This window comes from Balaenoptera acutorostrata, chromosome 9, assembly GCF_949987535.1.
Source record: "Balaenoptera acutorostrata chromosome 9, mBalAcu1.1, whole genome shotgun sequence".
Classification (NCBI taxonomy): Eukaryota; Metazoa; Chordata; class Mammalia; order Artiodactyla; family Balaenopteridae; genus Balaenoptera; species Balaenoptera acutorostrata.
In genome coordinates, this window is record NC_080072.1 from 51,624,548 (window position 1) to 51,649,656 (window position 25,109).

Below are 25,109 nucleotides of genomic sequence, written 5' to 3' on the forward strand. Positions count from 1 at the left end.
GATGCTACCAGAAAACTACTAAAGCTAATCAATGAATTTGGTAAAGTAGCAGTATATAAAATTAATGCACAGAAATCTCTTGCATTCTTATACACTAATGATGAAAAATCTGAAAGAGAAATTAAGGAAACATTCCCATTTACCACTGCAACAAAAAGAGTAAAATACCTAGGAATAAACCTACCTAAGGAGACAAAAGACCTGTATGTATGCAGAAAACTAGAAGACACTGATGAAGGAAATTAAAGATGATACAAACATGTGGAGAGATATACCATGTTCTTGGATTAGCAGAATCAACATTGTGAAAATGACTATGCTACCCAGAGCATCTACAGATTCAATGCAGTCCCTATCCAACTATCAATGGCATTTTTCACAGAACTAGAACAACAAATTTCACAATTTGTATGGAAACACAAAAGACCCCGAAGAGCCAAAGCAATCTTGAGAAAGAAAAATGGAGCTGGAGGAATCAGGCTCCTGGACTTCAGACTATACTACAAAGCTACAGTCATCAAGACAGTATGGTACTGGCACAAAAACAGACATATAGATCAATGGAACAGGATAGAAAGCCCAGAGATAAACCCACCCACATATGGTCACCTTATTTTTGATAAAGGAAGCAAGAATATACAATGGAGAAAAGACAGCCTCTTCAATAAGTGGTGCTGGGAAAACTGGACAGCTAGCTACATGTAAAAGAATGAAATTAGAACACTCCCTAACACCATATACAAAAATAAACTCAAAATGGATTAAAGACCTAAATGTAAGGCCAGACACTATCAAACTCTTAGAGGAAAACATAGGAAGAACACTCTTTGACATAAATCACAGCAAGATCCTTTTTGGCCCACCTCCTAGAGAAATGGAAATAAAAACAAAAACAGGGGGCTTCCCTGGTGGTGCAGTGGTTGAGAATCTGCCTGCCAATGCGGGGGACATGGGTTTGAGCCCTGGTCTGGGAAGATCCCACATGCCGCGGAGCAGGCTAGGCCCGTGAGCCACAATTACTGAGCCTGCGCGTCTGGAGCCTGTGCTCCGCAACAAGAGAGGCCGTGATAAGGAGAGGCCTGCACACCGCAATGAAGAGTGGCCCCCACTTGCCACAACTAGAGAAAGCCCTCGCAGAAACGAAGACCCAACACAGTCATAAATTAATTAATTAATTAATTAATTTAATTTAAAAAAACAAATGGGATCTAATGAAACGTAAAAGCTTTTGCACAGCAAAGGAAACCATAAACAAGCCTAAAAGACAACCCTCAGAATGGGAGAAAATATTTGCAAACAAAGCAACTGGCAAAGGATTAATCTCTAAAATTTACAAGCAGCTCATGCAGCTCAATATCCAAAAAACAAACAACCCAATCCAAAAATGGGCAGAAGACCTAAATAGACATTTCTCCAAAGAAGATATACAGATTGGCAACAAACACATGAAAGGATGCTCAACATCACTAATTATTAGAGAAATGCAAATCAAAACTACAATGAGGTATCACCTCACACTGGTCAGAATGGCCATCATCAAAAAAATCTACAAACAACACTGGAGAGGGTGTGGAGAAAAGGGAACCCTCTTGCACTGTTGGTGGGAATGTAAATTGATACAGCCACTATGGAGAACAGTACAGAGGTTCCTTAAAAAACTAAAAATAGAACTACCATATGACCCAGCAATCCCACTACTGGGCATATACCCTGAGAAAACCATAATTCAAAAAGAGTCATGTACCACAGTGTTCATTGCAGCTCTATTTACAATAGCCAGGACATAGAAGCAACCTAAGTGTCCATCGACAGATGAATGGATAAAGAAGATGTGGCACATATATACAATGGAATATGACTCAGCCATAAAAAGAAACGAAATTGAGTTATTTGTAGTGAGGTGGATGGACCCAGAGTCTGTCATACAGAGTGAAGTAAGTCAGAAAGAGAAAAACAAATACCATATGCTAACACATATATATATGGAATCTAAAAAAAAAAAAAATTGGTTCTGAAGAACCTAGGGGCAGGACAGGAATAAAGACAGATGTAGAGAATGGACTTGAGGACACAGGGAGGGGGCAGCGTAAGCTGGGATGAAGTGAGAGAGTGGCATGGACTACCAAATGTAAAATCGGTAGCTAGTGGGAAGCAGCCACACAGCACAGGGAGATCAGCTCAGTGCTTCATGACTACCTAGAGGGGTGGGATCGGGAGGGTGGGAGGGAGACGCAAGAGGGAGGAGGTGTGGGGATATATGTATATGTATGGCTGATTCACTTTGTTATAAAGCAGAAACTAACACCATTGTAGAGCAATTATACTCCAATAAAGATGTTAAAAAATAAAGGAAAAAAGAAAGAAAGAACTGCCGAACTGTTTTCCATAGCTGCTGCACCATTTTACATTCCCACCAGCAGTGCACAATGTTTTAATGTTCTCCATATCCTTGTCAGCTCTTGTTATTTTCTGGTTTGTCTGTTTGTTTATAACAGCCATTCTAGTGGGAGTGAAGTGGTACCTCTTGCTTGTAATTTGCATTCCCTTTATGACGTTGTGTATCTTATGTGCTTATTGGCCATTTATCTCCTTTGAAGAAAACTGTGGCAGTAACTGGAATTCAAGGATGATGATATTGACCTTCAGAGTTTTTTTTTTTTTTTTTTTTATGACAGTGCTTATTGAGATGAGTCATAGCTGAACTTAGGACCATGTGCTTTTTACTTTTAGTTCTTTCTTAACTCCAGGCGTAGAGACTTTTCAGGTCCCAACACAAAACGAGTGGCATTACTAGTGACCCACCCCCTTGGTGGCTCTAGACTCATCTCTGCCTCCCTGGTCCCACAAGACTGTCAAGTTCACCATCAGCCTCTCAGCCTTCCCTTTGGATCAGAAAGGTCTTCAGGAGAAAAGCAACCCAAAATATCGGACACCTCCCCATACCACTGTCCCCCCAGGTTGCTGGTACAGTCATTTTTTACTATCTTGTTGGCTCTTAATGCCTAGAAAGAGCTCTGAGTTTTCTGGTAATCCTTCCTAGGCGAATTAGTCTCCATTACCTAGTCTACCATTAATAGGAGGGCAAGTTTTATTTTTCATGGAAATAATAATTTTTTATTGTCAAGTGCCTATTTTATTGGCTTAATACTTATTTAATAACATCATTACTATAAGGAGTATAACTAGCATACATAGGTAAGGAACAAACACTAGATGTTTGTTACTATATAACCCAGTTGTTGAGACTAGAATAAATAAGAGAGTGGCCTAACTACTTAATGGTTGGTTTGGGGTGGCGGTGGGGGAGCGGGAAGGCGGGTTGGTTGGTGGGGTTTTTTTTGTTTTCCTTTGTTTTTGTTTTTTTTTGGCTGTACCGCACACCATGCGGGATCTTAGTTCCCCAACCAGGGATCAAACCCACGCAGTAGAAACATGCAGTCCTAACCACTGGACCTCCAGGGAATTCCCAATGGTTGGTTGTTTTAAAAGAGGGAATAGAGTGCATTAGGTAATCCAGTGACTTTTTAAGTGGAGGTTGATTAAGATCTCTTATATGGTTTTTCTACTTAAAGCCTGTATGCTGTAGACGTTGTTGCCTTAAATAAACCTATTGTACACAAACTTGAACTTTTTAGGTATTCATGGTCATTTCCATCATTGGATATCAGGGGATTTTACTCCTCTTTCTTGTCTTTTTTTTAAAGAAACCTATCTCATTTAATCAACAAACATCTATCCTATTTTCCCCTTCAAGGCAGCGTGCCAAGTTCTATGCAGGAGCAGTCATAAATCCTGACTGCCAAAAAAGAAAAAATATTTAATGAGAGAAAAGACATATAGAGAAGTAATTGAAATATATTACAGTGTGATTAGTAAACTAATGTCTGAACAAAATGCTCAGGGAGTTCAGAAAGGGAAGAGTATTTTCTAGGGGATTTCCTACTTGGTTTTTATGTGCTTAGCTTATTCTTCCAAACACCAGAGTGTAATATATTTGAGACCTTGTGTTCTGGTTATGTATTTATGGGATAAGTTGGTGAATTGAACTTGTTAGGTCAATTTTAGATATATATGAATTGAATAAGAGTGCCCCTTTCCACTTAAGGTTTTAAGATAGTCTTTGATGTAATTATGTGTGCCTGAGTTCTTTCTTTTTTTTTCTTTTGGTCTCTGCTTATAGGAAGAGCATTAAGAAGCTGGTTTTGAAAAACCTTAACAATAGCAATCTCTTCTCTCCTGTTAATCGTGATTCAGAAGATCTAGCTTCACCATCTGATTATCCAGAAAATGGAGAGAGGTAAACTGAATTCTCATTTGGGTTACTTCTGGTAGAGGGCCTTGTGCTCATTTAGAAAAGATTCTGAGCTTAGAATTTATTCGTTCTATGAAATTTTATGAAGTTAGAAGTATTGGGTTGGCCAAAAAGTTCGTTTGGATTTTTCCATAACAGCTTATGGAAAAATCCGAACGAACTTTTTGGCCAACCCAATATTACAGCATATGAGCATCTAGAAATTATGTTGTGTTGTTGCTTCTTGAGTACTTTAGACCTTAAAATTATTGTTTTTCTGATTCAGTTCTGCAAAACTATTTTGTTATCCATGTATGTCATTTTGGATGGGGTTGTTAAAGTGATACACAGTCACTGTAACCAAACCAAAAAAATAAAAAAGTATAGAAATATATAAAGGAGGAAGTACAAGTATATACACTAATTCTTAAGAGTTCAGTATGTATTCTTACAGTTTAAAAATTTATTTATAAATATATTCTTATATATTGTAGAGTTTATGCACGAAATAATATTCTGTAACCTGCTTATTTCCATTTACTGTAAACACCTTTCTGTATCAATATGAATAACCTGCCTCCTCTTTTTAAATGAGTCTGTAACCATTATTGTAAATGTAAGGTAATTCAATCAGTTCTCTATTAGAGGACATTTAGATTATTTTGGTATTCCTAAATTCAAAATAATGCTTCAATGAAAAATCCTTGCATATATGTCTTTGCACTCCTGTTTTTTTCTCTTTGGATAAAATTTTAGTTTGAGTTTTCATAAATGAATCATTATCTAATACCTTATTGATTATAATATTAAAAATTAAAAAATTTCAGGTTTTTATTTTGAAATTCACCACTGATTATTTGACCCCACATAGTAGACACCCCTTCCCCCTTTAAACTAAATATTGTGATGCTCAGATTCATTCATTCATGAAAATAGGTCAGTTAAAGCTGTGGAATCTACAGCCAGATTTCCTGGGTTACAGTCCCAACTCTAGCACTTACAGCTTTGTGACCTTGGCAAGTTATTTTTCTGTGTCCGAGTTTTCTGTAAAATACAGAGAATGATAGCTTATCTTACAGGTTTACCGTAAGTATTAAGTGAATTTTTAATGCATGGAATTACCTAGAACAGTGCCAGATGCTAGTAAAAGCCTAGCAATGGTTGATTGTTACCATTTTACTACTGTTTCTACTCAAGGGGCTAAGATAGTATTTATTTTCTCCCTTTTCAGATTCAGTTTTCTGAGCAAACCAGTCGATGAAAACCATCAGCAGGATGGAGATGAAGATTCTCTTGTGTCACATCTTTATACCAACCCTATTGCCAAACCTATTCCTCAAACCCCAGAGAGTGCTGGAAATAAACATAACAGCAGCAACAGTGTGGATGATACCATTGTTGCGTTAAACATGCGTGCTGCCTTGCGAAATGGGCTGGAAGGAAGCAGTGAAGGAACCTCTTTTCATGAGGAGTCACTGCAGGATGACCGAGAAGAAATAGAAAATAATGCTTACCATATGCATCCAGCAGGTCAGATTCAGATTGGCACTTGAGTAATCTCCTACCAGTCATATGAGACCTCTTGTTTGTCACTGATTTTCAACATAATAGAAGTCAGCTATTTGAACTTCTAAATGTTTTTTATTGCATTTAAACACTGCACACTGATGCTTTGGTTGATTTGGAATTCACTTTTTTTTGTACCTTTGGAGTAGTTAAAATTCATTTTATTAATTATCCTGGTATAGTTTAAATATCCCAAATTTTGTAGCCAGAGAGACTATCCTCATAATTTTTCCTAGCTTTATAAACTCACATATTGTTAATTGGTTTTTTAATTAAAATTATAGTAGTGTTATCATATGAGATTTTTGAGATTTGAGTTCGTTTAAGTGTATAGACCATAAATGCCTGACTAGAATAGGCATTCAAATGTTAGTGGTTGCTATGGTTATTATCACCTCAGTTCTGTGCTTTTCTTTTTTGTCCCCAACAATGAACTGATTAGTTTTTCCACACTAATCCATGAAACAGTATAAACTACAAGATTGAAGTATCTTGATGGGATGCTTAAAGTTTGCCTTTTTTCTCTGTTGACTTAACATCTCATTTGGGTTTTGACAAATGTCATTACATTCCCCCTGCCCCCCTTTTAACTGAGGTACAATTTGCATATAGTGAAGTGCACAGATCTTAAGTGTTCATTTCAATGAATTTTGACATATATATACTCAATCAAGAGATAGAACATTTCTTTCACCCTGGAAAGTTCTTTTGTGTCCCCATCTCAAGAAGTCAACCACAGTCTCGTTTCTGTCGCATAGATTAGTTTTGCCTAGTCTTTTTTTTTTTTTTTAATTTATTTTACAGTTTGTCTTGATGTGTCTGTAAACTTGTTCTATATCTAATTATCTTATTGCCTTCATATATATCTTTGGTCACTTGGTGCCCTAAGGAAACAACTTTATACTTTCACATTAAGAATCCTATGTTGTCTATATTTGTGTTTAGACATCTACATGAGTTCATTATAATACTGCATCTTAAATATCCAGTCTAGATTTTTTTTTATTGTTTCTAGTTTTCTCACTGACCTTTTTTGCCGCCTCCCAATTTAAAATTCCATTCTCAAGGACACTTTAACAACCCTCTAAAACTTGCCCATAGAGAAGCAAGTTAAGCATGTGAGTGGGCATTGCTGGAGGCTGGAATTTGATCTTATATTGGCCTTAAACTCTTTCCTCTCAGAGAGCAAGTTAGCCTGATCTCTTCCTATAAATGGAACAAGGAGTGACTAGAATAAGCATACCCATGCTATATTTTCTTTGATTTCTTCAGAAATCTGCCTAGTTAGCACTTTTTAAAATAACATCAATGTAGTCCTTTAAGTTTCCATTTGTCTATGGGACTTTCTCATGTAGGATTTTTCATCTTGATTTTAGCTCTCAATTTGAGGATGTAAATTTGAAAGATACAAGAGGTTTATAGAAGGCAATAACATGTAAAACTAAAAGCATTGGGTTTGGAGTTTTAGCTCCACCTCTAATCCACTGAATTACCGCATAAGCCAAAAACCTGGGTTTGGGCATCTTCCATGTGTAAAATAAAAGAAAAAAATAAGTCTTTCCCAGAATGTATTCTATGGAATGCCTTTCATAGTGCAGTATTAATAGGTGTCATATGAAAAGGAAGTTCTGTGGTTAAATAAGTCTTGGAAACACTGGATTAAGTAAATAGATTTCATTGTTTTGTGAGTTTTCAGAACCTGTAATATACTATCTTGTGCATGTTCTGCAAACTTACTTAACCATGAGGTTTTTTTAAAAAAAACTTGGTTTCTCTTAGGAATAGTGTTTCTTAGAAAAGCAGATTAAAAAAAAAAAAAGAAAGAAAACTAGCTTGGAAAAATGCTTTATTCCTATATATTTTCTCTTTTTATAATATTTACTGATTATTTCAGGTAATTTTTTAAATTATCCATTCTGTAGAAAACTTTTAAAAAGGAAAAAGTGAAATAAATATTACTGAAAATTCCTCTACCTGAGGTCAGTCACAACTAGTGTTTTCTGTTTCTTTTGTCATAGGTATCGTTCTCACTAAGGTTGGCTACTATACTATTCCATCCATGGATGACCTAGCTAAAGTTACCAGTGAAAAAGGAGAGTGCATTGTCTCTGACTTCACTATTGGTCGTAAAGGTGAGTGTGAATTTAAGAGTTAGTAGCGTATAAGCCAGAGATCTTCACTTTATTTTTGTAATTAAGTAAAGGAAGCTCTTGATAGCTAAATCTGTTTTTTGCCTACATTTGGACCCACCTTGGCCTGAATAGACACTTTGATTGAAAAGTAACAAAAAAGACTAGAACTTTGTAACAGTCTTTACAAAGACTGTAAGTATTTGGTAAGTATTTGGCTCATTGCAATTTTCTACAATTAAAATACTGTAAACAGCAAGAAATACTAAGTGAGAAAATTAATAGTTGACAAGAGATGGGTAATATTTAGGTTCAACTTCATATTATTATTACAGATAAAATTTTCTTGGGGAAAAATCTCATCTTGCTGTATTGTATTAAAAGAAGGGCTCAAGTATTTTAATTCATACTACAGGCTAGGTGTTAGGGGTGGTTTATGTAGCAGCCATACAGATATATGGGGAGAGACTTTACAAGGCTATTTTGAGGATAACGTTAAGTGCTGTAAAAACGTACATGTTAAATCAGATAAATGTATTTGATGTCACCTTCTAATACATATTATAGATGAAATAACCCATTCAAGGAATTGCTGGGTGATTTAGAATATTGATTAATGTTTAAAGCTGCTTGCTTCTTCTGATTATATAATCACTAGAAGTATGAAATGGGTATTTGCCCTCTATACAGGATGAGTTTTTAACTGTTTGTTCTGATTTATAGGTTATGGTTCAATCTATTTTGAAGGAGATGTGAATTTGACAAATCTAAATTTAGATGACATTGTGCATATCCGAAGGAAAGAAGTGATTGTCTACTTAGATGATAACCAAAAACCACCTGTGGGTGAAGGGCTAAATAGGTATGAATTTATTTCCATATTTTAAAAATAGTCAGCTAAATCACAATTTTTTTCTGTTAACACAAATGTATTCATATTATATACATTTTTTTGCAACTTGACTCTGACTTACTATAGTGTGTGTGATTATTGTTTCTCTACTTTCATTTAAAAGTATAAGTGATAAAGAAATGCTATAGTATGACTTTTTTGACTTCTTTTCCCTAATATCTTCAGGTCCAATTGGTTAGTTTCCAAAAACTTCTGGAAAACACTTTTTTTTTGGCCACACTGCATACCATGTGGCATCTTAGTTCCCCAACCAGGGATTGAACCCTTGCCCTCTGCAGTGGAAGCACAGATTCTTAACTACTGGACCACCAGGGAAGTCCCAGAAAATGCTTTTTAATAGTATTTTTCTCTTGTTTCTGCTGTGACTGTGCTTAACTCTTTCTCTGTATTTTAGTGTGAGATACTAGCTTCTAATGGTCCAGGTGAAAGGGCCATAATTAAAGTCATTTATGTTCACAACCCACTGAGATTGAATCATGAAGAAATAGAAGCTCTGGGGCTTCCCTGGTGGCGCAGCGGTTAAGAATCTGCCTGCCAGTGCAGGGGACACGGGTTCGAGCCCTGGTCTGGGAAGATCTCACGTGCTAAGCAACTAAGGCTGTGCACCACAACTACTGAGCCTGTGCTCTAGAGTCCGCGAGCCACAACTACCGAGCCTGAGTGCCACAACTACTGGAGCCCGCGTGCCTGGAACGCGTGCTCCACAACAGGAGAAGCCACCTTAATGAGAGGCCCACGCACCACAACGAGGAGTGGCCCCCGCTCGCCACAACTAGAGAAAGCCCACACGCAGCAACGAAGACCCAACACAACCAAAAAATAAATAAATAAATTTATAAATAATAATAAAAACAAAGAAATAGAAGCTCTGAACAGCCTTGTAATCAATAAGGAAATTGAATTAGTAATCAATACCCCCTGCCCTGGTGCCCGCTTCACCCAAGCCCTGGACCAGATGGATTCACGGGTGAATTATACCAAACATTTAAAGAAGAATTTACACCGTGCTCCTCAAACTCTTCCCAAAAATTGAGGAAGGAACACTTTTTAATTCTTTGAGGCAAGCATTACCCTGATTCCAAAGCTAAACAAAGATGCTACAAGAAAAGAAAACTACAGACCAATATCTTTAATAAATATTGATGTAAAGATCCTCAACAAAATACTAGCAGACAGAATTCAACACTGCATCGATTGGATTACACACCATGGCCAAATGGGATTTATTTCTGGAATGCACAGATGGCTTAACATACAAAAATTGATGAATGTAATGCATCACATTTACGAAGGACGAAGGAAGAAAACCACATGATCATCTCAGTGCAGAAAAAGCACTAGACAGAATTCAACACCTTTTCATTATAAAGACACTCAGCAAAATAAAGATAGAAGGAAACTACCTCAGCATAATAAGGCCATATTTGAAAAACCCACAGTGAACATAATACTCAGTAGTGAAAGACCGAGAACTTTTCTTCTAAGATCAGGAACAAGGCAAGGATGCTTGCTTTTGCCACTGCCGGAAGCCCGAGCCAAACCAATTAAACAAGAAAAAGAAATAAAAGGCATTCAAATTGAAAAGAAAGAAGTAACATTATCTCTGTTCACAGATGATGTGATCTTTTTTTAAAAATTTTTACTTACTTATTTTTTTGGCCATGCCGTGCAGCACGTGGGATCTTAGTTTCTTAACCAGGGATCAAACCCATGCCCCCTGCAGTGGAAGTGCGGAGTCTTAACCTCTGGGATGCCAGGGAAGTCCCAGATGATGTGATCTTATATGTAGAAAGCCTAAAGATTCCACAAAAAACTTTACAGCTAATAAACAAATTTAACAAGGTAGCAAGGTACAAAATCAACATGCAAAAAACAGTTGAGTTTCTGTACACTAACAATAATCTGAAAAGGAAGTTAAGACAGTTTCATTTACAGTAGCATCAAGAAGAATAAAATACTTAGGAATAAACTTAACCAAGGAGGCAAAAGACTTGTACACTGAAAACTACAAAACACTGGAGAGAAATTGAAGAAGACATATAAATGAATAGATATCCCATGTTCATGGACTGGAAGACTTAAAATTGTTAAGCTGTCCATACTACCCAAAGCTGTCTACTGATTTAATGCAATCCCTATCAAAATCCCAGCTGCATCTTTTGCAGAAATAGAAAAAATGATCCTAAAACTTACAGAATCTCAAGGGTACCATGAATAGCCAGACTAATCTTGAAAAATAACAGAGCTGGAGGACTCACACTTCCTGACTTGAAAAACAAAGCTACAGGAACCAAAACAGTGTGTTACTGGCATAAAGACAGACATATATAGAGTAATGGAACAGAATAGAGAGCCCACACATACATGGTTAAATGTTGACAGGGTTGCCAAGACCATGCAATGGAGAAAGAACAATCTCTTCAGCAAATGGTTTTGGGAAAACTGGATATCCACAACAGAAGAATGAAGTTGTACCCTTACCTTATGCCATAAATAAAAATGAACTCAAAATTGATCAAAGACCTAAAACATAAGACTTAAAACTATAAAACTCTTAGAATATATTTCACAACATATATGGCAAAGATTTCCTGGGTACGACACTGAATGCATAGGCAACAAATAGTAAAAATAAACAAACTGGACTACATCAAAATTTAAAACTTGTACATCAAAGGGCATAATCAACAGAAGGAAAAGCCAGCAAATCATGTATCTAATAAGGGGTTAATATCCAGAATATGAAGAACTTCTATAGCTCAACCATTTAAAAAAAAAATCTAATTAAAAATGGGCAAAGGACTTGAATACATGATTCTCCAAATATGATAAACAAGTGGCCAACAAGCATATGAAAAGATGCTCAACATTGATAATAATTAGCGAAATGCAAATCAAAACCACAGTGAGTTATCACACCCCTTAGGAGGTTACTTTAAAAGAAAAATAACATGTTTTTGCAAGAGTGTGGAGAAATTAGAACCTTTGTGTATTGGTGGGAATGTAAAATGTGGTGTAGCTGCTATGGGAAAGAGTATGTATGGTGGTTCCTCAAAAAATTAAAAATGAACCAGCAGTTCTACTTCTGAGTATATATCCAAAAGAATTGAAAAATAGTCTTGAAAAAATATGTACACACCCATATTCATAGCAGCACTGTTCATAATAGCCAAGAGGTAGAAGAAACCCAAGTGTCCGTGAATAAACAAAATGTATGTACACACAGTGGAATATTATTTAGCCTTAAAAAGGAAGGAAACTTTGACACACGCTACAGAACGGATGAACCTTCAGGACATTATACTAAGTGAAATAAGCCAGTTGCTTGCAGAAAGACAAATAATGTATGAGTCAACTTATTTGAGGCATGTAGAGAGTCAGATTCATAGAAACAGACAGTAGAATGGTGATGATAACTTTTGTTATACCTTTTTTTTTTTTTACAATTTATTTATTTACTTATTTATTTATTTATGGCTGTGTTGGGTCTTCGTTTCTGTGTGAGGGCTTTCTCTAGTTGTGGCAAGCGGGGGCCACTCTTCATCGCGGTGCGCTGGCCTTTCATTATTGCGGCCTCTCTTGTTGCGGAGCAGAGGCTCCAGACGCGCAGGCTCAGTAGTTGTGGCTCACGGGCCTAGTTGCTCCGCGGCATGTGGGATCTTCCCAGACCAGGGCTCGAACCCGTGTCCCCTGCATTGGCAGGCAGGTTCTCAACCACTGTGACACCAGGGAAGCCCTGTTATACCTTTTTAACCACAGTAAAAATTAATGTTAAAAAAAGTCATCTATTATTATGTGGTAATCACTGTACTAAATGCAAGGCATACTGGATGAATAGGACACAGTCCTTGATCTCAAATATTGCTATTAGAAGGATTACATTACCGTTATTATCATCAATTCACACTCATTATTTAATGGTTAATACTGTGATGTTCCTGATACCTCATTCTGCAGGCATTCGTTAATGGTAGTTGCTGCTATTATTACTGTTGTTGTTATGTATGATAGCACTTTAAGACCTTCACTAAGACTTAGGTCCTTGCACTGGACTATTAACACTGGACTTGGTCGAGGATGCATAGCTTAAGTGTTACTAAAATCAGATTGGGGACCCTGGTGGCGCAGTGGTTAAGAATCTGCCTGCCGCAGTGGTTAAGAATCCGCCTGCCAGTGCAAGGGACACGGGTTCGAGCCCTGGCCCAGGAAGATCCCACATGCCGCGGAGCAACTAAGCCCATGTGCCACAACTACTGAGCCTGCGCTCTAGAGCCCGCGTGCCACAACTACTGAGGCCCGCGCTCCACAGCAAGAGAAGTCACCGCAACGAGAAGCCTGCACACCGCAACGAGAAGCCTGCGCACCACAACAGAGTAGCCCCCACTCGCCGCAACTAGAGAAAGCCCGCGCACAGCAACGAAGACCCAACACAGACAAAAAATAAATTAATTAAATAATTAAATAATTAAAAATAAAAGAGAATCCGCCTGCCAATGTGGGTGACACGGGTTCAGTCCCTGGTCCAGGAACATCCCACATGCCACGGAGCAACTGAGCCCACATGCTGCAACTACTGAAGCCTGTGCGCCTAGAGCCTGTGCTCCGCAGCAGGAGAAGCCACCGCAGCGAAGAGTAGCCCCCACTCACCGCAACTAGAGAAAGCCCCAGCACAGCAACGAAGACCCAATGCAGGGTCCAACCCCTGCCCGCAAAAAAAAAAAAAAATCGGATTGGAGGGGCTTCCCTGGTGGCGCAATGGTTGAGAATCCGCCTGCCAATGCAGGGGACACGGGTTTGAGCTCTGGTCTGGGAAGAGCCCACATGCTGCGGAGCAGCTAAGCCCATGCACCACAACTACTGAACCTGCACTCCAGAGCCCGTGAGCCACAACTACTGAAGCCTGCATGTCTAGAGCCCGTGCTCCGCAACAAGAGAAGCCACCACAATGAGAAGCTCGCGCACCGCAACAAAGAGTAGCCCCCGCTCACCACAACTAGAGAAAAGCCCGTACGCAGCAATGAAGACCCAACGCAGCCCAAAATAAATAAATAAATAAATTTACTAAAAAAAAAAAAATCGGATTGGAAATAATTGATGTACCATGGTAGTTTGAAGTAAGTGGGGTTTGACACTCTTGAACCAGATATTTAGCTAGTTGATGTGGGGGTAATTCCTTACTCTTAAGCCCATCTACCTTAGGAGCCAGGACTCAAGTTTATGAAACACCTGCAGAATAATTCCACAGTAACACAGGTACCTACATGTGCTGTGTATATACATGTTACTTGGCTTTCTGGTCATAAAATATGAAACATTTACACTTTACTTGATTGTACATTACAGGAAGGCTGAAGTTACATTGGATGGAGTTTGGCCAACAGATAAAACATCTCGTTGTTTAATAAAGAGCCCAGATCGACTTGCTGATATCAACTATGAGGGAAGATTGGAAGCAGTTTCAAGGAAACAGGGAGCTCAGTTCAAAGAGTACCGTCCTGAAACTGGTTCTTGGGTATTTAAGGTATAGTCATTTAACCTAGTTCTTATAAACTGTGGTTATAAACTGTGTTAGAAGAGATCCTTTTTTAAATTCTATTTCTACAAATTAGGAAATAGATATAGAGATACATCATAATTTGCTTCAAATTACGCATCTCATTAAACCCCAGAGCAGTAAGGAGCTATTATAAACTTTTTGAGCACATGATTCAAGTTCTACACCCCATCTTATGACCATTTAGATATACTTCTATGGTGTGTTTTTCTAATTTGTGGCATCATTGGGGACATCAGGCAGAATTTTTGTCTCTTGATAGATCACCTCTTCCTAAATAATTTTTATTCTTTTAAAGATTTCTGGGTATGTAGAGGTTGACTTCCTCCCTTCCTTGATAGTTTAGTCCAGTGGATTCTTTCTCTTCTAGACCATTTGGATTATTTAGCTTGTTGAAGGCCCTTGTGTAGGTAGGGAACAACTAGGCAGTACATACACACGCGCACGCACGCGATATATACATATATACCGAAAATAGTAATGACTCTTCTGGATTTGGTTTCCTGTATTAATATAGAAAGTTAGTAATTATATGAGCAACTAGTACACGCACCAAACATCATCTAAATCTTAGAAAAAAACAGTAAAGTGTGATACGTGACATTTCATTGTGCTTTAAGTATTTTGATCTCTCCTTTTTTATTTTTTTTTGAAGCTAATTCTGTAAGATTGCAAGGGCAAGTATAATGGAAGCCCTTCTGAATATAACAGTGTTAAAACTGATTTTGTTGGATTCTTCTCTTCCTTAGGTCTCTCATTTTTCTAAGTATGGCCTTCAGGATTCTGATGAAGAGGAGGAGGAACGGCCATCCAAAACTAGTACAAAGAAGTTGAAGACTGCCCCTTTACCTCCTGCAGGCCAGGCCACCCCATTCCAGATGGCTCTTAATGGCAAACCAGCACCTCCACCCCAGGTAGAGACGGGACAATGAATTTGAATGGAGTCCATGATACAGACGTTGAAAGCAAGTCATTCAGCTAGTACAAAGCTGTTTTATGACCCCGGAACTTTGAAGAGTACAAATGTATTGGCAATCATGTTAAGACAATTACAAGGGAGGGCATGAGGTGGTACTGGCATCTGTTGTTTACTTGAGAGATTCAAAGAATTCTCTTGCTGTTTGGATCATTCCTTCTACAGATTGTCATTCTTAGACACCTCCCTCTCTCCATTTGGACTTGCTGAATTCTCTGCTCAGTGATCAACTTAAGATAGTATTTTGCTTGTGTGGGTTGATGCAAAGTAAACCCGACTTTTGTTGACTACCTGATGTGCAGTTTAATCTTATTCTTTACCTCCATGGTTTTTTTTAAAAGTTCAGTTAGCTTTCTGCAAGGGTTTTTAACTCCATTTTTCTCAAGTTGTTTGCTTATACTTCAGGTAATCTCTTGATATTTGTATTTTGACAATACATAATCTTTATGAAAATACATAAAGCTTTAGAATACAAATGAATTGTTGGCTTGGGGAGAGTAGGGGCTGCATCATTTATTGCAATTACCTGTACCACACTCTTTTTCAGTATTGTTAAGCCAGTATAAACCTTTTGTCCTTGTAAGGAAAGGTTTGTAATTTAAATATCAGGTAGTTTCTTTGCCAACTCAGAGTTTTACTTTCATTTGGATGTTGTTTATATTCAATCAGGTTATAACAATTTTTTTCTGTGCTGCCATACTCATCTCAAAGAAGAGAACTTGATATAAAATGTCTTTGTAAAGCATCCTCTACCTCTCAGCTGCTAAAAGCAGGACCTTTGGAATTTTCCATGCTACAATTCTTATGGCTGCTGAAATGTGCGATTTTTATGATTGATTAAATAATTTCTTGGGAGGCACTTTGGAGACTTTTGTGTATATATGTTCACGTTTGCGCGTACAGGGTAAGGGGGAGGGTATGATATAAGTGGGAAATGGGAAATATGTTGACTTTTATGTTTATAATTTTAGCCTTTAGAATACCCCTCTATTTAGAATACATCTCTTCTGAACTAAAGAAATGCTGTAAATGGACTTGGTTTTCCAGTTACCCACATTCATTTTGTCTGAATCATATGCTTTGTATAACCTCTCTTTCCAATCTTGCAGTATACTGTATATGTATTTCTTTGGATAAGAGTCAGATAGCCTTCTTTTCTGCCAATAAAAGTAATATGTAGGCTCCTTAAAGATACAGCTGAAAAAGAAAAGCTTCATCTTGTGGACAGATAGAGCAAATTTATGTAATGTTGACCATCAGTGGTTTTTAGGCTCTTTAATTTCCAGAATACAAATAGTAAGAGATAACAATAAATTCCTGTGATGGCACTACGGTAGGTGAGAGTTCTTTTGAAAAACTGAGCACCAAGAAATTTCAGGAGAAGGTTCTAGGAAAAGGAGAGGTGGTAAGGATCAAGATGGGCAAAGAGAATATAGTGAATAGTTATCTTATTCAGATATCTCCTTTGATTGAGGAAGTGGGTGGTCTTTGACCTTTTGGATGCAGAAGGGAGAAATGGGTAGACTTGTTTAGATATTTAGGCTAATATGTTAGAACAATAACAGGGGACTTTGGAGAACTCTTCTTTTGTAATGCCCAGTGACCTAAGTGAGGTTAGGGGAAATGCCAGTGGTTGCACAGTTTTTGAGTTATTAGCAGCAGGACCTACATTTTACTTGGCATGAGGAAAATACTTGAGCCATCTGAATAAACTGGAAACAGCACAGTCCTCTCATCCCAGTGTCAAGATGACTGTCTTCACATTGTCACCTGGCTCCCTGGAGGGGTTGATTTCCGTGATGCGGTGTTCCTTCAGTCTGCTGTAGCTTTCTTTCCTCCCCTGTACACAATCTCAGGTTCTCTGACTTTAGTGGGAGGGCGGGTGGGGGGGGTGTCCTTAAGGCATTAGGAAGATATATAGTTTTGTTTAATGGTTACATTTATTCTACTATCTTTTGTATAATATCCTCAGTCCCTTCTTTGCAGTTCGTTCTTAAACCTTGCTTTGCTCCTAAAAAAGCAAGTGAATCTAAGCAACCAGAAAACAGAAAGGTAACTATATTTTTATGTAATCTTCTCCTCTATGCCTTTTTTTTTGGCTGCGCTGCACGGCTTGTGGGATCACAGTTCCCCGACCAGGGATTGAACCCCGGCCACAGCAGTGCAAGCACCAAATCCTAACCACTAGGCCACCAAGGAACTCCCTCTCTGTGCCTTTTAAGTTAGAGAAAATGGTGGCAGAAAACCCTTCATCACAGGTGAATTAGGGCAGTTGCAGAAACATTTGTTTGGTAGTTAGAACATTTGTTCTAAAATGCTGATCTAAGACCCAGTTTTCAGCCAACTGCATCAATACCTTGGAGAGCTTTGATTCCATGTATCTGGCATTGGGGCTCAGGCATATTTATATTTTAAATGCTTTCCCCCAGGTGATTGAGATATGTAGCCTCGTTTCGAAACTGTCGAAAGACTTCAGACCTTTAGCAGTGAGGTAGAGAGACATGTAGCTTTTTCCTAAGCCTTATACTGAAATGTAACTTGTGTTCAGTACCATCAAGACACATTAGTTGACTTGCTCAGAAACTTAGCATTGTTTACTCGGTGAGTACATTCAAATAACTTTAAAAGTTTTTTAAAGGAAAAAAGTGATTAGAATTTAGAAGAAAATTCCATTTTATCTTGTGTTTACTTGTTTTAAAAAATAAAGTGGCAGGTATCTAAATTTAGCCAGTGAATCAATATATATTTTAATTTATATTTTATGTAATTTATACATATTATATATCAAATAATTCTATAGCCACAAGCCTTTTTCAGATATTCATGTTATTGAATCCTATGCCTCCTGCAGTAATATCCGTGAATGTATGTGTAGAAACATGCACACTTTGATGGGCCCTTGTAACCCTGACATGGGATTGCTCTTGAACACAGTATTGTTGACAGGGCTGATTTTCCAGCAAAATGAATATAAAACGTTCTTTGCTGTTAGAAAATGAGTTGTTTTGGAGGCAGGCAATAGTAGTAGTTATATATTGGATTAGGCTATTTGGCTGGGAGAACAATATGAATTATTTAAACATGGGTTTGACCTTGGATTGGATATTTACCCTTCGTTGAATAAAGGTATCTTGATTTAACTTCATTGCATTACTTTATCTATTGGATTAAGAGATGCTTTATCTTTACGGTATTGTTTGCATGAGGAAGATTCTTTTGAGCTGGAGAGTGGAGGTTTCTAAAAACATTAAAGGTTTCAGTCGTGAAACATCACCCTCCATATATCTAAAGAGAGTCATTTTGTAGATCTTGTCTGTTTACTTAGTATTTGATGGGCTTCTTTTTTTTTTACCCCCTTCTTTCCTTCTGTGTCACCAATTTTTTTTATTGTCTACTTTTCTTTCTAGTACTGGCTTTGAGGAAGCACCTGATCTCCCAAGATTTCTCTGAAAATAACATCTTTTGGGGTAGTTTGTTGCAATTACTTAGATATACTTAAATGAGATTCACACATGGGGTTTCTAGGAGTTTACCAGGTCCTCATAGTTTCAAATTCACTTCCCCCTGTCCACTTATTAGGTGACAGTAGCTTTGAAGTCTATGCATGAGGAGGAAGCAAATAGAACCTTGATCCTTAGCTTTCTTAAAGATAGGCTGAGTCCCTTAGGTCTCTAATCTAGTTACTTGATGAAATCCTGCCACTTTGCCTAAAAGTGTTCTAAGTGAGCATCTCTTGCGGTTACTGTTATTCCTTTGTTGAATAGTATAGTAAATTGAAACCCTCCTCCTCCTCCTCCCTTTCCTCGCACCTATACTCCTTATCTTTCATAGGTATTAGCTTTTTCTACCGTGTGGCAGGCACTGCATTAGCCAGTAGAAATAACAAAGTGTTTTGGTGAATTTAACAATGTGCTTGGTGTTAGATACAGAAAATAGTAGGCTATAATCTCTACTTTCAAGCCTTCACAATATGGTGGGTCAAATATATATGTGTGTGTGTGTGTGTGTGTGTGTGTGTGTGTGTGTGTGTGTGTATACACACACACAAGGAATTATACCATGATACAGTGTATAAAATAGGTATAGACAAGGTGTTATGGGAGCCCAGCAGAAAAGGGTATCCTGACAGGTTGACAGAGGATGGGGAATTTCAGAACTATTCCTAAAAGTGAATTGGTTAAAAGTTAACAGACCAGGGGGCATTGGAGTGTTCCCGTAATTCATGTAATTATAATGGGAGGATCACCATCAGGTCTGCTTTTAATTTTTTTTCCAGAATTTTAAAACGTAAAAGTAGTTAGACCTGCCTGTAGCCTCCCCAGTAGGTAAAAAATAGTATCATTTTTGTCTTTTAACCATTATCTAGCCTCCAGTTTGTTAGAGCAGTCCTTGGGGATTGTTCACAACTTAAGTGGCAATTCACCACGTTTCCAACACCTCAACTTTTCTACAGTTATAGGTGGAAATAGTCATTCTTTTAGTAAGGATATTTGTTAAAGGAATTCAGGGGAGTAATAGATAATATACCATTGAAAATAAAGTTTAAAGTTTAAAAAGATATGCTAATGGTTGTTTCTTGGTTCAAAGAAATCATGAAACTTTTTTTTTAGCCACCTATTATTGTACAATAGCATCCATTTGAAGTTTAGCATGAAATAGGCCACTCATGAAAGGTGAGCCAAAAATTGTGGAAGGTTATTAATCTACAGATGATATTATGGAAGAAAACTAATTGGAAGAACTTTTAGATTTGAGAATGTTTCATAAATTGGCTAGCCGCTTGTTAACATTTTACTAGGTCATATGCAAGTTTAGGACATATTTAATGAATTTGCACTGAGCCAATTTTACAGTGTGTTTCAGCTTTATGAATGTTTACCTTTTCAAACCATAGACTGTTAATCATGGCTATGTCTTTAAAACTGCTTAATAAATGTAAATCTAACTCTTGACACATTTAAACATAAAGGAATTATTCCCAGATAAAAATTGTTCCTAATAGAACTTTGTTTTTTCTTTTGGGAAATTAGAGTGCACGTTCGTCATCTGATATGATACTGCACAGGTAGAGCCCAGCTAATCTTAGGATTCAGTCTCCTGAAAGATAAATTCCAGGCCCAAAATTGTGTTTGTGATAACTAGAAATTTATATCTAAATGTTTTCTTTAAGAAAATGCAGAGTTACTGGAGACTTTGATATTTGTATCTTTTATTCTCTTTTCCCAATGGCTTCTGACTGCAAGGCAATGTGAGGGCAGGGTAACCCTGGTAAATCAATAGTTGCTAACTAAATCAAGTAAGGCATAATCTTTGTCTCAAGAAGACCATATGTTCAGTATGGGTGCTGGCTTAGGTTCCAGGCTCCAGACCATAATATTACAAAAGGGTGATTCCATGAATCCTCATTTGGATCCCAAGTACTAATAGAGGAATTTTGGGGTAATTTTTCAATCCTGTTTAGCAAATATGCTACCTCACATTATGATGGAACGGGCAGAATCTAATATTGTTGTATCATATTTTGAATAAAGTAAATATGGTCTAGAAGCTCTGTGTCTATTTGGTGTCGTTTAATGCTGCTTCCCTGATCTTTCTGCTGTCTACAGAGCCAGAGCCCAGAGGTGGAGCAGTTAGGGAGGGTTGTGGAACTGGACAGTGACATGGTAGATATCACCCAGGAGCCAGTTTTGGATTCCATGTTAGAAGAGAGCGTGCCTGAGGATCAGGAACCTGTGTCTGCCTCAACACACATTGCGTCTTCACTGGGAATTAATCCACATGTCTTACAGGTGAAGTGCTAACCCACCCTTACTACAACAGGAATCCAAACTAATATTTATCTTCCATTCATAACATCAGGCTTTTTCTTGCATTAATCACTTAAGAGCATTGAGTGGTCGCTGGAATGAGAAAAACCAGGAATATGGCCCATGTTTAGGCATCATTTTCCCATTCGTGGGAGGAAGGCTATAGTGAGATTCAGAAGACCTGGATTCTAACCCCAGTTTTGTAACTGTCACTGTGTGACTTTAGGCAAGTCATTTAACGTGAGCACTATAAAATATTAATTTCATTTACTTTACAGAGAGGTTTTGAAGCTCTGGAAAGTGCTCCACAGGAGTTTTGTTTGTTCGTTTGTTTATTTTTTGTTTTTTTTAAATTGTAGTTACAAGTTTCTTTAAGCTCTGTCTCAACTTCCCCCTGCCTGTGCCTTTTGTCATATTATGAATTTAGCCTTTGACTTATATTTGACTTTGAAATTAATTCATTCAGCAGACATGTGAGCAACTGCTGTGCGCCAGCCTCTGGTGAGACTGTATATACAAAGCAGAGGAGTTTTATATAACTTCTATCCTTCAGGCACATACAGTGGAACAGAGTCAGTCACACAAATATTATACTAGCTCTGGACACAGCCTGAGACAGAGCTTTTTAAAAAATTGGTTGTTGTAAACTGCATTTTTCTTTTATGGCCTTTGGATTTGGGGGAGCACATTCATTCTATAGATATTGCCTTTTTAGATCATGAAAGCATCACTGCTTGCTGATGAAGAAGATGTAGATATGGTCCTGGATCAACGCTTCAGTCGCCTTCCTTCTAAAGCAGATACTTCTCAAGAAATCTGTTCTCCCAGGCTCCCCATTTCAGCAACTCACTCATCAAAATCCCGTTCATTAGGTACTGTAAAAGATGCTCTTTTGCAAGAAAGCTGTAAAATCTGGCTTTTCACATATCTTCTTCTAAGCGGAGTCGACTTCTGTAGCAAACAACTCCCTAAAGGCATATGACATAATGATGCCAAGCAGAAATGTACTCTTATAAATGTACCTGTTAGGTGGGGCCAGTTTTTAAAAAACATGGTCATTGGTGCAGATGCAGAAGTTGTATGGAGAAAAAAAGCATTTGTTTTGTTGGGGGGCATGTTTTTATTTGCTTATGAATGTGGGTTAGACAGTAAGCTCAGATTTCCTCATTTTTATCATACCTTAGAGGAATCAGCAAGTTGTCTTGCTCTGTACTCTTTTTGTGCAGTTCTAACACTATCCTTATTGCTTTCTAGGGGCAAATGTTGCTTCTTATAATGTGCAAAACTTTTCAGATTTCTACCTTTCCCTAAACCTTCCCCAATTCCCAGGACAGCAGTTACCTGTTACATTTTATCTCTCCTAGTGGGCTTATCTCTCCTAGTGGGCTTGTAACTATCTCTCCTAGTGGGCTTATCTTATCCTAGTGGGCTTGTAACTATGTGGGATTGGAGGTAGAGTATTGATATCAACAAAGGAGTTCAGCAGGTGTAATTTCAAAACATTTTGAAAGCCAGAGGAACTACCAGGAAGAGATTTGTTATGTTGCCTTAAAAACTAAATGTTTATTTTTCAATTCTTTTGAGTACCCTAATTAACTTTCCTTTTTAAAAATACTTTAATAAATAAAGCATCAGTTAAACATTTATAGCAAGCTTTTCCGTAATGAACACTACATGAAAATCTCATACTTCAGTAACTAACTCCTTGCTTTAGACAGGAAATACATAAAATTGGAAAACAGGCAAAAATGACAAGAACTATCCTTCTGAAAGGCATATATGCAATCACAAGATGCCTCTGAAAGGCATATATGCAATCACAAGATGGGTTTCTGAAAGGCATATATGCAATCGCAAGATGGGTTTCTGTTTTCTTAAGTCTAACATTGAGCACTGGAGTGGTATGAATTTGAGTTTTGATCTTACCAACTTTTTATATTGACGGAGAAATGTTACATTTGGCATTCTGATAAGGGCATGAGCATTGGTGTCAGACTTAGCTGGGTTTGTCTCTCAGTCCTGCCACTTAGTAGCTTTGTGGATTTGGACAAGTCACTTAACTGAGCCCAGTTTTCCCATCTGTAAAGTGAGGACTGTAATGTTCTTCATTTAAAGTTATTGAAGGATGAAATGAAACAGTGTATATAAATGGCTTATATAGAGTCTGCTGCAGATAAGTGCTAGATAGTTTTTTTAAATAGTAGTAGTAGTAGTAGTAGTAGTTGTGTTATTAATGTTGTTATTGTTGGTGACATCATCATCATTAGAATTCCTGCCTTGATTTCCTGTGTGAAAGAGGAATTTCTGTAGAATCTGATATAAGCTGCTCCTGGTCATCTATATCTGATTTAAGTAGCTTAATAAAACTATAATTTCAGCCTTGATGGTTGTTGTTCAAGTATCAATAGACTGTATTTTCTAATAGTCTTTTTTTTTTCCCTTATTTTAGTAGGTGGGTTACTACAATCAAAATTTGCAAGTGGAACTTTTCTTTCACCAGGTGCCTCTTTACAAGAGTGTCGCACTCCCAGAACATCGTCATTCATGAATATTGCATCCACATCCCCTTGGTCTGTCCCTCCACCCCTGACCTCTGTGTTTACGGTGCCCAGCCCAGCCCCTGAGGTTCAGTTGAAAACAGTGGGTACACGCAGACAACCAGGCCTAGTCCCTCTTGAAAAGTCTGTCACCTATGGAAAGGGGAAACTCCTGATGGACCTGGCCCTATTTATGGGACGCTCATTTCGGGTTGGTTGGGGCCCCAACTGGACTCTTGCTAATAGTGGAGAACAGCTGAGTGGCCCTCAGGAACTGGAAAATCATCAGATTGCTGATTCTGTGGAATATGGATTCCTGCCTAATCCAGTAGCTGTTAAATCGTGAGTCACATATCCTTATGCTTTTTGAGAAGGGCAGCGTGGTAGGTGAGAAAAAGCTTTTCATCACCAAGAGACCCAAGGTCAGGGCCCTGCTTTGTGATCTTTCTAGATATATTCTTAGCACAATTTTATTTGTATAATTAAAAACTAAAATGATTAATAGCTCCATTTGTACCATCAAGGTATGAAGAGTATAGAATAGTTATCTAATGGTTAAACTTTAGTTGGAAAAGTAACAGACTCAAAGCTAATGCTGCAGCATTCCTTGAGTTTTCATCCTTTTTATTGCATTAGTCATTTTTCTATTTTCTCACTTAGATATTGGTAATTTCTTCATAAATAAGGTATATTCTCATTAAAGCACATTCCCTGTATCTTAGACTTAATAAGGTAAATGTATGAACTGTGGATAATCCATAACACAAGTATTTGGAAATAAGATGACATCTGATAATTATACATGTTATATATCTCTACACAGTTCCCACCATTAATATTTACATATGTGTGATTATAGTTCTGTATATACTTTATATACTATATATTGCTGTACTGATTTTATATATATATATATAAATATATATAGTGTTCTAGTAGTTATTACATAGTATGCATACAGTTTTTTGTAAAATTTGTAACCTTTCTCTATTTACTTTTCATAATTGTAACAAACTGCTATCTTTACTACAGATTAAGTGCCTATGATCACCTGTTATTACTAGTTTTTTTGTTTGTTTTTTTTTTTTTAATTATTTATTTATTTTATTTTTTTTGGCTGTGTTGGGTCTTCGTTTCTGTGCGAGGGCTTTCTCTAGTTGTGGCGAGCGGGGGCCACTCTTCATCGCGGTGCGCGGGCCTCTCACTGTCGCGGCCTCTCTTTTTGCGGAGCACAGGCTCCAGACGCGCAGGCTCAGTAATTGTGGCTCACGGGCTTAGTTGCTCCGCGGCATGTGGGATCTTCCCGGACCAGGGCTCGAACCCGTGTCCCCTGCAT

At 37.7% G+C, this 25,109-nt stretch overlaps 1 protein-coding gene across 9 annotated transcripts in view; it reads left to right on the top strand.

Annotated features, from left to right (window-relative positions):
* The window catches only part of NUP98 (nucleoporin 98 and 96 precursor), a 100,938-nt gene that overhangs the window by 58,780 nt on the left and 17,049 nt on the right, over positions 1-25,109 (top strand). For 7 of the 9 annotated variants that reach the window (XM_007173645.2, XM_007173648.2, XM_007173649.2 and 4 more), the window contains 9 exons: positions 4,181-4,297; positions 5,523-5,821; positions 7,876-7,989; positions 8,710-8,848; positions 14,243-14,420; positions 15,203-15,367; positions 21,036-21,218; positions 21,952-22,108; positions 23,686-24,115. In XM_007173645.2, the coding sequence (XP_007173707.2) occupies positions 4,181-4,297; positions 5,523-5,821; positions 7,876-7,989; positions 8,710-8,848; positions 14,243-14,420; positions 15,203-15,367; positions 21,036-21,218; positions 21,952-22,108; positions 23,686-24,115 (1,782 nt within the window). The remainder of the gene's footprint in view (positions 1-4,180; positions 4,298-5,522; positions 5,822-7,875; positions 7,990-8,709; positions 8,849-14,242; positions 14,421-15,202; positions 15,368-21,035; positions 21,219-21,951; positions 22,109-23,685; positions 24,116-25,109) is intronic. The other 2 variants (XM_057552382.1, XM_007173647.2) reach the window with 2 other exon arrangements.